The sequence below is a fragment of the Magallana gigas genome, chromosome 5 (assembly GCF_963853765.1).
Source record: "Magallana gigas chromosome 5, xbMagGiga1.1, whole genome shotgun sequence".
NCBI classification, from domain to species: Eukaryota; Metazoa; Mollusca; class Bivalvia; order Ostreida; family Ostreidae; genus Magallana; species Magallana gigas.
Window position 1 is genome coordinate 38106440 of NC_088857.1, and position 18214 is coordinate 38124653.

The 18214-nt window shown below is 31.6% G+C and overlaps 1 protein-coding gene and 1 long non-coding RNA gene across 2 annotated transcripts; one reads left to right on the top strand and one right to left on the bottom strand.

The window, feature by feature from the left end:
• Positions 1–382: 382 nt before the first annotated feature.
• On the bottom strand, positions 383–1910 carry LOC105331887 (uncharacterized). Its single transcript, XR_900689.4, has 2 exons — positions 1557–1910; positions 383–748 (listed from the first exon to the last, which is right to left on the bottom strand). It is a non-coding gene; the product is annotated as an uncharacterized lncRNA (long non-coding RNA).
• Positions 1911–4460: 2550 nt separating this feature from the next.
• Positions 4461–6076, top strand: LOC105332189 (lectin BRA-3). Its single transcript, XM_011434663.4, has 6 exons — positions 4461–4691; positions 4911–5067; positions 5189–5268; positions 5369–5453; positions 5613–5828; positions 5972–6076. Exons 1-6 carry the CDS (start codon positions 4545–4547, stop codon positions 5974–5976), a joined length of 690 nt encoding a protein of 229 aa, XP_011432965.3. The 5' UTR covers positions 4461–4544; the 3' UTR covers positions 5977–6076.
• The last annotated feature ends 12138 nt before the right edge of the window (positions 6077–18214 follow it).

Genomic DNA, 18214 nt, shown 5'->3' on the forward strand with positions numbered 1-18214 from the left:
GCTGTGTATCTATTATTCATATATATCCTGAAAACATGCTGTTATTCATATCCTGACTATTAAGAGCGATAGTTTTGAATTCAAAACAATGGTAGTTAGATACGTCATTCAGATTAACAGATAATGGTTGAAAACTCTTTCCATCACTTACTAACGAGTTCATATTCATTATATATCAGTAAAAATTATCTTTTAGAATTAGTTCTATTTTTTTTTTAACGTAAGTTTTACAACGTAAACTTGAAAAAATCGATATCCGAAGACCAATGACTAAATGGTGATAATAAAATGTTTGAGAAAATATATAAAATATTACACGTACACACAAAGTTGATCACACCAGATATCAAAATTGTAATGATTGAAAAAAGCCCAAGTCTGATCCAATTAAATAAAAAATAACTTTATTGGCCACTGTAACATGAGATCAAATACATTTTCGATAAAACATATTCCTTCGCTTTCAATTTTATGAACATGTATCTTCATTCTTCACTTCCGAATGGCATCTGCGCATGCTCGTCTGATCTTACGGTCACACATGCAGCAATATTCAAAAGAAGGTCCATACATTTCCCCACACGGTCCACACACTGGATTCAAAAGCTTAAACTGTATCAACGGAATCTCATCTTGGTCGCAAGGTTCACAAGGTAGCTTTCCTTTTACATCAACTATGTATTTGGCACTGCAGATTACAGTAAAGGCAGCAAGAACAATCAAAGACTTCATTCTAGCTCTTAGCGACCTTCAAGTTTGAGAAAAAGAGAATATTTCATTAAAAAATTGATTCAAACCAGGAATAGATTACTTCTATTGAAACAAAGATCTACCAAGTACGATTTCTGTCAATTTTTTTCCAGGTAAGTACAGTATACTTATATATAAAATGTGCCTTTCCGATGCACGAATTACAGGTACATGTATTTATATTTTTCTTTATTTTTATAAACGACTTTTGTTAATTATGTTTTTGTATAGATATAACTTTCAATGGACTTATGATAAAATTGATTACCATTTATGGAATATCATGTCTGCATAGCACGCTTTTTCGCAATAAATATCACCGTGAAGAAAGTAATAATAATGCATCGTGTTTTTTTTTCCATTGCTATGGAACACAATTACACCTGAAAACCCGACATACGTGTGTTATGTCGGCGTGAAAAGCTAGATATATACGAAGATTATTTTTTAGTCCAATAACCCTAATTTGTGCGATCGATTTAATACACAATGTGACATGCACATATCACAGAATGAGAAACGGTGTTATACTTATGCATGACATTCTAACTTTTGTTTCTGCGTTTTAAAAACTGTTACATTTCTTCAGGCATGTTTAAGTAAAATTTAACACGTTTGCCCCCAAATTTCTCGAAAAGTCAAAGGAAAAAGAGCTTTCTTTAAATTAAACTGTTCAATAGATATCCTGTCTGAAATCCTTAAAAGTATGAAATAAAAAATAGATTTACAAAACAAATAAAACCCCTTAAGTAGTCAACAACCCACATAAGCGTAAGAGTGACTTAAAACTGAACAAAACTACTTACTTTCGTTCAAACGTTCTTTGATTGTTGTTCTAGGAATCTGGACGCGAAACACACTACGGTCTCTCTGCTTATATAGCTAACGACCTTCTGATTGGCTTATCCATCACGTAGAACCGATGGCATGAAAGCTCCTAAGTGCGCGCCTCTTAAAGGGGAGTTGCTGATGAATCGGGGAATAATTCTAGATCCAACCGTCTTGTCACAGGCAGGTGACTTGCACATAGCAACATAACAGCCAATCTATCGTTATTGGAAGGAAATTAAAATCGTAAGTGTCTGCTTCAAGAGGTGATGACAAAGTATCTAACATGGCGCTCTGACGCGAGATTGCTTTAACTTCTCGGTCATAAACTGTCGTTTTTCCCCTTTATTTTTTAACAGGCTAAAACATCGGGTAACTGACCGACCGGATTGTGTCAAGTTGACCCAAAATCTACGCACATTTTTGAAAAGAAGTATCGTCCGCTTCATTTAAACACTTACAACTTCCTGACCTTTTTCTTAAATCTTTTGTCAAAAGCAAATGATACTGTTATACTATATACATGTACACAGCAAAATAATGCAAAATAACGACTCAAGCAACAATAGAATGTCAACAGAGAGAGAGAGAGAGAGAGAGAGAGAGAGAGAGAGAGAGAGAGAGAGAGAGAGAGAGAGTTGTATTTTCGACCTACAAAGATAAAAATATATTTAAGCTATAAACTAATCTCATGTGAAAATCACACTTAAAATAAGGCAGGCATTTTAATTCTATTTAATTTGTCAGTTCACTATTTTTCACTTTGGAATATTGAAACCTGTACGAAAATTGTGTTTCCACGTTTACAGCACGCCTTGAGATTATAAAAATACAACCTAGCGAAAGATTCTTTCACGCAAAAAGAGCCAGATTATAAATAAGATTTATTCACATCCAGCTGCTTTGGTAAAGGAAGTGTTCAATAAAACAAAGATAGGAACAGCCCTTTAAAGAAAATAATCTTTCTAAAATAAAAATAATAATAAAAGTGGTCATACCCTAAAAATTGGAGATTATAATTTGTGCAATGAAAAAACCCTAAGGTGTTTGTGTGTTCAACTTATCGTAACGATCTACAATGTAGAATGCATATTTTCCCAAGGACCAGTAAAGTGAAGGTGAATCTACATATTTTGCATATGTAAAAATAATAGATGAAAGTTCAAGTGAATCATTTGCAAGAGACACAATTAGGCTAAATATGCAACAAAAAAATCTTTTGAAAATTTGTCTCAATTCAACAGGAATTCGAAAAGATATGAAAATAAAGCACTGATAACGTTATTATTTACATCAAATAATTATTTGAATTTATAGACATTACACTGTTTTGAAGTTAAATTGGGTCAAAGGTAGATATTATAAGTCAAGTAAGCGATAATTGTTTATCTATTGGGATTATGAGTAAATACCACATTCCCAATTAAAATACAAAATTCAAGTCTTGAAATGGCATTGTGTTAAATAGCCGGGGTCGTAAATCAAAATTGCTCGTAAAGTAGTTAATGTTTTTTTTTTCACAAGACAATTTGATTTCGATAACAGTTGAAAATAATAAACTTTCAGGGGGGGGGGGGGGGGGGCAATAAAACCAAAACGTAAGTACAGCTTTAACATTAGAAGATTATCTAATACAATAAAGATAACATAGTATGGTACTGCAAAACACTTATTGGCATTTTATAAAATTCTTAAATTGTTAAAATAAACCCTTTAAAATGGGTGTGCACTAAATTAATTTTTTTTGTCATAATTACCCCCATTTTTCTTTTTCTATGATTCTGTTAAACAATAGGCAGATTTTGAGCCCCAGTGCAAATAGTTGCATGTATTCTCAACGGAGGAAGCAATACGTGTGAAAATCAAAGGAATAGAAAACTAAAAAAGAAGCAGACGAGGAATGATTCGTTGAAGAAGAGAGCAAATACAATAATAGATGACGATGAATGACGTCATTGTAATTATCATAAGTACCATGTTTGATTCCATTTCATATCCGTTTTCTTAAATGTATACTTTTAAAGAAACACTTCCCTACAAACTGTTTAATTCTTTTTTGGCGATAGATTTATTGTTTACCTACGAAAGTGAGCTCAAGAGGCTTTCGTACGAAAACAAAAGATGGGCCAGCTCGCTAAAGAAAGTAATATTTCGAAAGAAAATGTCGGCTTTTATCTATGAAAATGATATCAAAGTAGTCTTATGTTAGAAAATGGAGGCTACAATTTGTGAGATGCAAAATAACAAAGGGTTTGTATGTCCAATTTATCTTGAAACGATCATTACGGTAGGATGCATATTTTCCCGAGGACCAAAAAAAGGGCTACAAAGAGAATCCATATATTTTTTTACATGATATAAAAATACATTTAAATTTGATTTAATTGCATTTTTTAAACAAGTATCAGAACAAATAATGAAAATAAACCATTGATAAGTCAATTTGTGTGTAAATGTTGGTTTGAATTTAGGCATGACGTTGTAATTAGCAAAGAACTTTAGTCAAAGGTAAATATTAGTCAAAGTGGAGTCAAGTGAGCAACGTTGTGTATTGATGAAATGTATAAGCTAATATCTGAGCTGATTCAGGATCACTATCAACCTAAAGTAGAAACGTGGTCAATTCAATTGAGCCTTGAAAAAACGAAGTGTTTAAAAAATCCGGGGTCGTAAATCAAATAAATATACCCAGTATTGCTTACATACCAAGACATGTTTTTTTTTAAACAAGGAAAGTTCATTTTCGATGGCAGTGGTGGAAATATAAACTTTCAGGGAACAATAAAAGCCAATTGAAAAAAAACCCGCAAGTACAGCTCAAACATTAAAAGACGATTTATGGCCCCTGCTTAAGGTACCAGCTTGTAGTCAACACATATCCACGTGTCAAATTTCTATAAAAACCGCTCGAAAACAGTGTAATTCACAGATGTACTAGGGTACATGGTAAGTAGAATTTATGAACGATGGCATCCTGTATCCTCATTGTCATGGCTGTCATAGTCCTTGATGGTAGCTTTGCTCAAAACGAAGAAAAGACTTTGAAGAAAGAATTGTCTGATCTCCATTACAAGCTCTTTAAGACACTTCAGAACCAGACCAATATGATTAAGGTAAGATACTAATACCAGTAATCTAACATGCTGCATTGCAAATACCTTTTTAAAAAGTGAGCACTTTTTTAAAATATTTGTAAGAGTGTCGCACCGCATCGCATGTTGTCTGCTATAATTTTGCATTTTAAATTTAATTAATTCAGATTGAGCAACGAAAAGTGAAAAACGAGAATTTGAATCGTGACTTTATTCATCTTCTATGATTCTGTTATACAGATGGCAGTTTTTGAAACCCAGTGCAACGTAAATGGTTGTACCTTCAACGGATGTGGCGGCCGAGAAAACAACACATGTGAAAATGAAGTATTCAAAAAACTAAACCAGATTCAAAGTAGTGTTGATTCGTTGAAAAACAGCGTAACATCAATTAAAGGTTGATAATTCCAATTATCAGTAGTTTTTAATTGTTTCCTTTCCTTTTCGTTTTCTACTTATAAAAAATATATATTTTTAAAGACTACTTCCCTACAAACTGTTGAGTCTCCAATCTTTAGGTTGCAAACAAGGCTGGAAATCGTTCAAAGGTCACTGCTACTTGCTAATAAAAATACCAGTGAATTGGTTCGAGGGACAGGTTGGTGCAGTACTACATAAATTGTTTTCATAAAGACAACTATTTTCTTATTTCTTTTTTTTTTTTATAACCAATATATCTTTTTCAATTTCTTGTTTAGATGAAGTGTAGAGAATACGGAGCAACATTAGTTCAAATTGACACTGCACAGGAAAATAACTGGATCTTGAAAAACTTTCCAAAGGGTACAGTAGAAAAAAAATACATTTTTCTACTTTATATTGAACGATCAGTGTATTTTCTTCCGAATGACAAAAAAAAATATTCATTTTGTTTTTTAAAAAAATGTATGAAGCTGTTACAAACCCAATACATTTAATGAAAGAATCTAATGACTACAACAGTCCGTTTCTGGCTCGATCATACTGATGTGGGCAAAGAGGGTAGATGGAAAATGTTCTCGACTGGAAAGTCCCCAACCTTTTCTTTCTGGTCTCCAGGACAACCTGATAACCACAGAGGTTCACAAAACTGTGGTTATTCTTACTTCAACAAGAACACGGGAGCGTGGGATGACGGTGGTTGCTCCGCGAGGTTTTGGATAATTTGTGAAATTTCAGGTAAATGAAATATCAGTGACAATTTGTAAGATATAAGTGAAAATATTAATGTAGTTAACGTGATTTTTTTCAATAATGCTAATAAAAAGGGATATAATGCAATCAATGAATACCTTCGATATTAATTTCTTTCTTTTTTTCAGGCTGAATGCTGGAAGAGAAATGAAGTATATTAAGTAAAAAATTATACAGAGTGAATATGCTTTTAATGTAATTAACCTTTTAAAAAGAGAATGAAATATACATGTTTGTCCCTTAAAATGCACGGCTTCTTACTTGCATTCTTGTTTTCTAATCCTACTGCACATAGGATTAGAAAACTATAATTTCCAAGCAATATTAATACACCGAAACAAAATCTTAAAACATAAATAATTTGTTAAAAGAAATTAATAATCTGTTATAAAACATTGACAACTTGTTATAAAAATATTAATTGTAACAGATTACTAATTTGTTATAACAAATTCAGAATTGAAACAAATCAACTTCGACTGAATTCATGAAACAGACTTAAGTTAGTTGTAATTGGAGATGTTGTTGTAATGGCTAAATCCTGTGTTTGGTCAATATGTTAGCCCATTCTTTAAGAATTCAACACCATGTATTTTAATCAACCTGTATAAATAATTCAATATCTGTGCATAAAGACCATGACTTACCGAAGAAGGAACATAAGAAGCATATGCAAGATATAAGATGATTTGCCAATGTGACTGGCAATGTGCTTTCTAGTGTAATTGTAATGTAAGTTATGAGATGATGTTGTTACTGATATATCGCTATAGAGATTCGAATTAGTGATGTAAACAAAACAGGACCTGATCTTTAATTACATAACAAAAAATTCTGAGCTTTGTATCTCACTTAAAACTCGACAACTCAAAACTCAGATGTTGGTTGACTCCAGATTCCTCCTTATGAAGGGCTAGTAAGAAAAAATTTGCATTTGTGTCGTGTTAGTTTCAGTTTTGGAAAATTACTTTTAACTGTCGTTTAAAGAAGAAATTTCATATTGGTCGTTGTCATAACTTGTGTATAGATTGGTTTCAATAGTTCTTCTTTTACATAGGTTTATTGCAACCAAAATTGTACGAAAATTTTTAGCTTTCTTAGTAAAACTGCACTTCGTTTAGGTTTTTGCCGTTCTTCTGTGATGAAATAAGATATTTATGTCTTTCAACTCAAAATTCTCTTTTAGTTAATTAAAAACAAGTACTAATATCTTTCAAACTGTGAATTTTGTATTGGATGATACACATGTGTGAAGAGTGTATGATTGTGTTACCTCAAAATATGATAATAATCATTTGTCTCGCCAATGATTATCAGTTTCATCCTAGTAGGTTGAGATAATTAAAATTGTTAAATAAAATTAGTTTCTGTCTATCACTTTCACACGCTTTATGAGAGGGTTTTAAACCTTTTCCAAGTTTGACGCAGTAAACATGTTCACATACAAGTGCGGTTTTAATTTTTTTTCCCCGAGGAATATTCATGTTTGCCAGGGGGGATAGCTAGGGGATCCGATGGATATACATATACGTTTTCTGGGGGAAGGGGTCGGGCATATTTTGGTAACTATATAAATTTAATCTATCAAAGGGGGGGGGGGGGGGAGGGGTTACTAATTCATAATCACAATTATCTTGTCACATTTAGCAATAATTATATTAATAAGCTTCTTTGCTTTAGAAAGAAAAGGGTATTAGCATAAAGCTTAATATGTCATCCAAGCCTTGATTCTCGAAGACTGTATCTTCAATATATTTAAATACTTTTATAAATGTTATCGGGTTTTTTTTCTAAATGGTGTGTAGATTTTACGATAAATTCTACTTTTTTATATAACATGTAAGTACGTTAAAGTTTAGATATGTTGATATCATTTGTCGGAATGATTTCAGTTTATTAGCACATCAGTTTTATTTTACCAGTTTTGTTTTATATACGTTAACTGTGAACTGACGTTTGCAGAATGTTTATCGAGCTCTTTTTCTATGTTTTTGTTGTTTTTTAGCTCACCTGAGCCGAAAGCTTAAGTGAGCTATTCTGTCACATTTTGTCTGTCGTCCGTCTGTCCGTACGTCTTCCCGTAAACTTTTCACATTTTTAACATCTTCTTCAGAAACGCTGGACCAATTTTAACCAAACTTGGCACAATGCACTCTTAGGCAAAGGGAATTCAAAGTTGTGAAATGAAGGACCACACCCTTTTACAAGGAGAGATAATTAGGAATAATTGAAATTTTTGAGAAATCTTTAAAAATCTTCTCAAGAACCATTTGGCCAGGAAAGCTGAAACTTTTGTGGAAGCATCCTCAGGTTGTGTAGATTCAAAGTTGTGAAAAGTATGACCCCCAGGGGTAGGGTGGGGCCACAATTGAGGATCGAATTTTACACAGGAATATATAGAGTAAATCTTTAAAAATCTTCTTCTCATGATCCATTTTGCCAGGAAATCTTAAAACTTGTGTGGAAGAATCATCAGGTAGTGTAGATTCAAAATTGTGAAAATCGTGACCCCAAGGGGTAGGGTGGGGCCACAATGCGGGGGGAGGTGTTTGGAATTTTTACATACGAATAATTAGAGTAAATCTTTAAAATCTTCTTTTCAGAAACCAATCAGTCAAGAAAGCTGAAACTTATGTGGAAGCATCTTCAGGTGTTGTTGATTCAAAGTTGTGAAAAATCATGACTCCCAGGGCTAGGATGGGACCACAATGGGGGGGGGGGGGGTGTCGAATTTTACAAAGGAATAAATATAGTAAATCTTTAAAAATCTTCTCCTCATGAACTATTTCGCCAGGAAAGCTGAAACTTATGTGGAAGCATCCTCAGGTAGTGTTGATTCAAATTTGTGAAAATCATGACACCCGGGGGTAGGATGGGATCACAATGGGGGGGGGGGATGGGGTGGGGTCGAATTTTAACGTAGGAGTATATAGTGAACAGTCTGTAAAAATCTTTTTCTCAGAAACTAATCAACTATGAAAGCTTATACTTGTGTGGAAGCATCGTCAGGTTGTGTAGATTCAAGTTTATTCAAATCATGATCCACGGGGGTAGGATGGGGAAATCTTTACGTAGGAATATATAAATAAAATCTTCTAAAAACCATGTGCCTAAAAAAGCTGTTACTTAGGTGAAAGCAACTTCAGATAGTGTGGATTCAAATTTGTTAAAATCAAAATTTTGAGTAGTAGGGTGGGGCTACATTGGGGATCTAGTTGTACAAAGGAAAACATTTTAAATGTTCATTAAAACTGAAATGTTATCATGTATGATTTTACTTATATACAAGAGCATTTTGACATATTGCTGATTCTTTAAAATTGATTAGACATTAGTCCCTGGACGATTCAAGGGGTTCAGAATATGATGTAGGTTTATATCCCGTTTATAAACAATTGTTTAAAATCTTTTTGAGATCTGCAATGCTCAACGTGTGATATGACTATACAATCATCTGGGACTGGATCATAAACACATGAATATCCGGAGGGAAGGGGGGAATAGTCTTTAATTTATACAGGATCTACATGTAATATACTAGTACCACACTGTCCACATATTTTTTTATTATGACTCCATTAAGCTGATTTAATCATGCAATTTGTTGTTCAGGTGAGCGATGTGGCCCATGGGCGTCTTGTTTATTAATTGTGGTTAAATGAGCACTAGAAATACTTGCTGAAAACATTATAATGGTGTTTTACAAAGTTATATTTATTTGATTAATATCACACCCTATCTGTTTATGTGGGCGAGTCACGTTTTCAATCCAAAACAAAGCACGTGTGCCATCCTGGCGTGACAAGACATCGGTTTATTAGATTTTATTTAAATCGTGATATCCAACTTCTAATATATTTCCATCCTTGATAAATGCTGTCTATCACTTACGTGTTGTGAGTCATCAATTATAAAGTATTCTAATTGAATTTTTGAAGGTAACCAATGTTAGATAGTCCATTACGTTTACAAGTTTCACCATTTGCCACCAACCATTCTATTACAACTCTGGGGCTTTTTAAATTACTTTGCACACATGTCTCTTTCTAATTGAACTATCGACAAAGTCTAGCTCAATGTCACTACCTTGGTTTTAAAGTTTATGAATCTAGAAATTACATGTATATTCTAACATAATTGTAAAATCTCAACCTGTTCTGATTTTGATAGTCAACTAATAAGAATCATAAACTTTAAGTTTAATATTTTTCATTTGGTAATGTTTAAATTGGACACGCAAAATATACTATTATAACAAGTGTCAAACACTTATCAGTATGGTATACATGTATCTACAATATAATTTTAGTTTATTTATCTGTTTTTTAATATAATTTTGGCGGCTCTATGGTTCAGACAATTCTATATGTGACAATTATTTTTTTTTAAAATGTATAGAGCCTCAGTGAGTGTATAAATGTGTTTTACTTATTCGTAAGTTTTTATCCGACTGTTACATCTGAACTACTAGTAAACGATAAGGATGGTCATACGGGATTGGATTGTTATCACTTCACATTGACCTTATTACGATAGACCTAATTTTGATTTCAGTAAGGGAATATTTTAGTTACTAGTAGATCATATTTAGGCCATGCCATTCAATTCTGATTCGTAAGAGATTAATTTGTTTTTGCTTAATTACTGTTGTCTTTCATACTTTGACATACTAAGTTAAGTAATTCTTATTACTAGATAAAGCATTTCATTATCATCGATATATTAAGGTAGTTTATGTTTGTTCCAGTGATAAAAAAAATTCCTTACACCTAAAGGCCTCGGTTTCACAATATACTATAACTTTTAACTAAAACTTTATTTTTTAAAACTGTTTCCAAGAGATATTCTTAAAAGTAACTATGCTGTGTCTAAAGCATTTGAGCAAACATGACTGCCCGCAATTTTTCATGACGTGTGTTTGTTCTTAACGCATACCTTGAATATAGTTTTTGTTTGAAAACCGGTATAATATTGTACATATTTGCACAAGCGGCCAAAATCTTGACCATTAATGATAAAATCATTATCAAACTACCCTAGCTGTTCATTAATGATGCAATTTGAAAACTATATCAAGGGTACGTTTTCTACAGGTTACGTTTTATCCAGAGATGTATTTGTTTGCTACAACTAAAACTGGTCCAGGATATCTTCAGCATCTACTTGCTATTTGGCAAGTAGAAAAGGGATCTACCGGAGATCTCCATATTGAGAGGCAAATTATGATTACGTTTGCAGTTCTCCAATCGACCAAACGAATACAGCCCATGATACGATTTTTGCTGATATCTCTTTTATCCCTACCTAGCGTCAATTCATTGTATGACTGTTGGTTTTGCATCGCTGATCGTTTGTTTTGCATTTGTGTCTGCTGATTTTGCAAAAGAGGCTGCTGTTTTTGTTTTAAGCTAGACTAAGTCCGTTTTGTATTTTAGCATGTTTTTAAAAATTAGTCGTTCGATTTGCACTAATGTCTTTTTTTATCCCTTCTGTCGCCCATTTAGGCGCATACATGTACATAACAATGATGGAGCAATCGCATTCGAACGTAAATACAAAATTGTCATCATTTAATACATCTATTGAGAGTATATTGGGTTCTGGGTGTGAACTATGAGGACAACGCCTAGGAAGTGATTTAGAACGTATATATTTAGATTTCTTTATCAGGTGTTAAGAAAATGTAACATCTTTGATAGTTTATTTTGAATTGAGACGTAAACAATTACAATTGAACATAAAATACAATATGCTGAAATATTTATTGAAATAAAGAGTTTTGAGAATTGTATCTAAGACAATTTCTACCAAGATATGTTAAATGTATGTGAAACTAAGATAGTTTCTACTTGTTGGCTGTCTTATATAAAAGATTTATTAATTATTTGGGTTTTGGATACATATGGAACTGTAAAGAATTTAATGAACATTAGTGTTTATGAGTACTTATTTAAACAATATTTTATTATGCACTTTGCGAGTACTTAAAGTGAAACAGAGGTTGACCAATATATTTATGCAAGAAGAATAAAGCTTTGGGTAACACCGTTAGATTTTAAGTTTATTCAATGAAACAAGAGATTTTGTAAATTATGTTCACTATCACAGATTCAAGATGATTTTTATTTTATTTAAATCTGTCCATTTTATAGAGATATTATGTCAACAAATATTATTATGAAACCCTTCTGCCTTAAACCTGTTTAATTATTGTCAACACAGAAGATTAAAGTTATGCAATTTGGGCAAATACCTGTACTAGTGCTTAAAATTATGATAGAAAAATATATAATTTTTGTTTTGTTTTGAGAATATCCTTGGCATTATCATGCTTACTAAAACAAATATAATATATGTTATGCCCATGCATTTTATCATTGTCGTTATAATACATTACCATTCAACAGACTAATTTAGAATTGTTTTAATTTACATCCTGTTTACTATATGTATTACAATTATTATTTCCATTTTATCATTGTCGTTATAATACTTTATTATCCTGCAGATTAATTTTTTCATTATTGGTAAAACTCAACCCACTATACTGAACCACCAATCACAAAGCATAATGCAGTATAAGACCATCCACAAAATAATGCAATAATACATGTGTCACCAGGGGTCAACGATATCCTTATTTTGCGTTTTTATTTTTTATACCATTAGTGGAAGTAAATTTTCAAATTTGACCATTAGTGATATGTTTTAAATGGTATCGTTAATGGACGGCTCTTAATTTTGTTAATGATAAATTAATATCATTGATGGGAAAGATTCTCTCACTATTGCAACTATGTCATATTAGTTGATACAGTGTCGTTTGGGGTTACTACAGTGGTACATCGTAAATGCATGGGGAGCTATTTAGTGATTTTATTTAGATGAACTGAATCATAAATTATGACAGTTAACATTTACCTATTTTTACATTCAATGTATATTTCCCATTATGTTTGCATTGGAAATCTGTGATATTCAATTTTCTATGAATACACATTGCCAATGCATGCGCCATGGGCACAAATATAAACGTCTTCACTTGTTTTGAGTATATTTATTTATGTAAGATTAAATGAAACTTTGAATCTTACAGAACCAATTTGATGTGTACTTTTGAAAAACAATCATTAATTTATATTTACTCTTGAATAAAAAAGTGTTTTCTCCACAAAGTTTTTGGCACTATATGTTTTGTCGCAGAAGCTATCTAAAAACATGTTAATATGGCTGTTCCATGTATGTTTCATATCCCTGACTAAGAGCGTAAATAATGGCTTTATAGCGGCGATACATAATATATTATACAAGTAGACATCAGTATGAAAATATTATCTAAAATATAAGCGTTATATGCATAGATGAAAACACTTTGCTAATTCCTGCGCCAAAAGCACAAATATAAACGTCACCATGTGTTTTGAGTATATTTGTTTTTGTAAGATTAAATGAAATTTTGAATCTTACATAACCAATTTGATATGTACTTTTGAAAAACAATCATTAAATTATATCTACTCCTTAAATAAAAAGATTTTTTATATGAAATATATGTGTATCGTCGCTGTAAAGCCATTATGAACTCTCAGTCTGGGGTATGAAACATACATGGAACAGCCATATTAATATATTATTTAGTACACTTCCACAGCTAAAAATATAGTACCAGAAACTTTTGAGAGTCTGGGGTAAGCGAGACTAAATAGGAATCGGACCAGACTCTCGCACGAGGCAAGTCTCGAGAGCGAGAGTCTGGGGTAAGCGAGACTACTGGTACTATATTTTTTTTTTAAAGTTTATATTTGGATTTAAATGAAAGCGTGTCATATATATATAAGGGGTTATATATATATATATATATATATATATATATATATATATATATATATATATATATATATATATATATATAATACGCTTTCATTTAAATACAACTAAGTACTGATTTGTTTTCGTAGCAATATCACCATCTTCATCTTTTTGGGTCCATGTAAAAACTATTAATCATGTTAATTATTCAAATTATTAGCTTTTTCCTTAATCGGTTTTGTTCTTTTTCTTTATTTAACTTCCACTAGACTTTGACCAGTCCGTGCACGGGTTGACGTTGCATTTCTGACATTTACGAAATAGGTACATCGACACACCGTATTATTGACATATATTTACATTTTCCAGTGTCTTTGCCTGCGATAACACTACGTATCGATTTTGTACTATATAACCCATAATACAAATGACGCCAAATTGAGGCGCCAGCGGGGTTTACTTATTTAAAAAAATAAATATTTAATCGTAAGATGGCTTAAAATTATATAAATATAAGTAATAAGGAATCATTCTTTGAATATTATGTGGTGATAATTTCGGTCGGGGCTTTATTGGATTTGATCACGCCCCGACCGAAATTATCACCTCATAATACTCAAAGAATGATTCCTTATTCCTTATTGACATAACAAAGCTATATTTACCAAGCATAATTTCCTCTGTTTCTTACGGAAACTTATAGTTAATTCATAGCTCTATTGAAACAGCCAGACTGAAATCTACACACCCTATTTATCTACAGCGGCTGAAAGTGACAGGACTGAAATTGACACGCCCTGTTTATCGATTGGTCTGAACCTACAGCGACCTTAGTAAAATCCCGGACTGCATGAAATAATCATGACGATGCCAGACTCAAAGTCTCACAGGAGACGATTTGGCTGTTTCTTTTAGCTAACGTACTTTTGTACATTAACAGTAATTTAGTGAATTTTACTAACTTTTCATAATCAGCTTATTAATAGGTAAAGAAAGATGTTAATATAAACAATAAAATGCTTTCTTTGATGATTCATGCGGGTTATGAAGGTAGCGACCATTGCAGGCTAACGCGGGTTATGTATTTTTCCTGCAACTTCGCTACCTTCATATCCCGAATGAATCACCAAAGAAAGCATTTTATTGTTTAAATAAGCCTAGAATAATGCTATTAATTTCACTACACTTTCCTTAGTTTGAATAATCTAACCGTGTCTCGGGAAAGGCCCTCACCACAGTTAGAATGCCTCCCAAATACCCGTAATGTAGCAGAAAATTTCAAAATCGCTCAGGAACGATTTTGGAGAAAATTAATGAAGTTGCATTGAAAAAAAAATCAGGCAAATTCATCATAATAAACCTTTTTGATATTGTAAATACCTTTCATATAAAAATTTTAATCCATATAATGGAAGAATTTAACAACTTTTCATCAACGTACACGTATTTTTCTTTGCTAAAGAGACAATACACGGAACGCATTCTATCGTAAAACTGGGTCTGTAGGACATAATTCATTTTACGATAAAACATATTCTATCTTCACTCTCCTAAGAAATATAATGTGATTTTTTTTGCATGTAATCAAATATATTTTGTCATCACGATAACAAAAGTAAGTATATGAATTGTACTTAGTTGAAAAGTATTTTGTTATTTTATACTTTTATACTCTCATAAGAAATCATTAATATAGATGAACAGAATATAATAGAAAATTTCCCATGAAAATTTACCCGTAACGGTATTTGTATTTTCATTTCTGAGTTTATTCATGCAAATATGATATTGTGGAAACATAAACTAAAGATCTTGTTAGCGTGAAAGAATTGCGCAAGCGCAAAATTGTAAAATCCAAAAAATCCTGATGATTTCCGGGATTTTTTGAGGAATTTTCGTTGATTATTAATTAGCGAAGCTTAACTGAGAAAAAATAAAAACAAATTGGTAATCTTCTAGTACCAATGATGTTTAAAATATATAAAACAAAAGACAGTATTCTTCCGATTTATCGGTATTAAAGACCAAAAATTCGAGTCTATTATTTTAATATAGAAGTATAGATTAGTTTTTACATTCATGATTATTTATGTGGCCTTTTACAGGGCCAATCTTCCCTACAAACTTCACTACGAATTATCTTACTAGTACAACTTAATTAACAGCAACCCCCAATTAGCAAGTTAATTCGTTCGCGTTATCTTTCAGCAATTCTTTACAGACCGTCCGCTGCGTCGGACGTGATTTTTCTTTTTCTTTTTCGGGCTCGAAATCTTAAATACAAAGATGAAGCTGCCACGTTTTGATCCGGTGTCTATACATTATCTAGTTTTGATATATTATTTAGTTTGTAGCTTAGTGCTAGTTTTGTAGATGTTTTTCTTCTTTCTTATGTAGTTTTTATTTTGTGTTGTCCTGAAGAAGGGACGGGTTGTCCCGAAAATTTGACAATATTTTACTTTATTGTTCGTGTCGTTGGTTATTTTTAGTGCTTTTTTATATCTCATCTTATAACCGTGTATCTTTTGATCCGACACTTTAGATAACGAGTGTTGTTGGTTTGCTAGTGCTTCTTATATATATATATATATATATATATATATATATATATATATATATATATATATATATATATATATATATATATATATATATATATATTGTCAACTTTTTTTTTTTTAAAGTTACTCAAAACTGCAGATTATGTACAAGTATATTGTTTCAACGCATACCTAAATAGATCATTTTCCTAGTCTATTTCGTATTATTCATCGTAAATTATAAATAAGAATGGTTGACAGTGCTAATTATTATAAAAACAATCTGATATTCTCAAAAGGCAAGTTATCTCTCTTTCTTTGATCACAGTTCGTATGATAGTATGTGTAAAAATACATTAAAAATCTAGATATGATTTTTTTATTCAAAAATGGTCGAATTATAGAAGCTAAAACAATTGTACCATAGAATATTTGCAGTTCTTTAACCTTTCATAAATTGCCACACTGCTTGATTTGGTTTTCAAAACTAAACGTTTAAACCAAATTGAATATTTTTTTTTTAAATGATAACATTTAAATGATAACGTTTAATGTTGTCGTGATTCTGTGATAAGAACTTGTGCCTTAATTACGAGACAATAGTCATAATAAAGATTTTTTATCGTGCTTTTTTATTAATTATGTTATATCGTAATTACGATTTTCTTTTCTTTTCTTTTTTTTTTTTTTTGGGGGGGGGGGGGTCTGTAGTTACAAAATAGTAAAAACAGTCTCGTTTCTAGTTATGAAGAGATATTTTTTGCGTATGTTTTTTTTCTTTTCTTCTTAATCCATCAACACTAATTTAGGCTTTGAATATGACCAAATTCATATTTGCTCATACTATACGATGTCCTCCTTCCATTATGTTCTCCTTTGTTTATGCTGATAGTTGGTCTCATGCTCATACTGTAATATATATTACATTACTTTGACATTTTTATGATGATGAGTTGTCATTATATATATGTATATTATTAATATTATTAATAAGACGATGTATCAGCGCAAAATGGAGAAGTATGAACATAACACTTGGTGTACACCTAAAATGACAAGGCATAAACATGTAAAGGCGAACTTAAACACTAAAAATTAAAAAAAAGGTTCATGGATGAAATCCTTATACCTGTCATGCTAATTTACATTTTAATGTTATGGCCTTCAAATGGGAGGTTCTGTAGAGTCAGTTCAAAATAGTAAAATAGTGTTAAAGTGTAATTATATATACAGTTTAAAAATCTCTCTTAAATTCTGACAGATTATAATGTCAAAGTTAAATAAGATTTTTTTCTCCTCCTTCGCCCCCCAGCAGCAGTTTTACTGTCTAGTTTTGCTCATTTATACATTCTCTTTCAAAAAACAATTTTTTAATCAATATTTAATATTTGTACTCAAAATAAACAGCTGTGACAACACAATGATTCAGTTACAGCATGTATATTAATCCTATAGGGCCCAACAGACGTCAAATCATGAGAAAATGTTACTCTTTCTTTAGGGCTCATACAGATACATTTATCATATGAAACTTAGACAAAATAATTTATTTCGTGTTGATGTAGCATAATTATGACCATGATTGATTATTATTCATTTCCCCGAATCTAGTGTTTTTATATAATTTATTGCAAAGAACAACCAATTTACCTGTTTGAAAAAACCCCCACCAAACAAGTCATGAAATGCACAGAAACCCAAGGTTTGTGTTTTAATTACTATAATAGTTTGATTGACTGAACATTATTTATTCTAAAACTGTTATTAAACAAATTCTACAACTTATCGTAATATGTGTCTTTTTTTTATTATTGATCTTGTCCATTCAGGGACAGAAAAGACCGGACATAACCTTTTTCAATACTTTTGCAGTCCTGCTAATATAAGATATTTTGGATGAGGCGGATCTTATAACTTCATGAGAACATCAGGAAAAATATATTGAACTGGTCATGACCGTGACAAAAATATGTTGTTGACAATACCTGTGCAGTATGGTCATGAACACGACCTAAATTATCA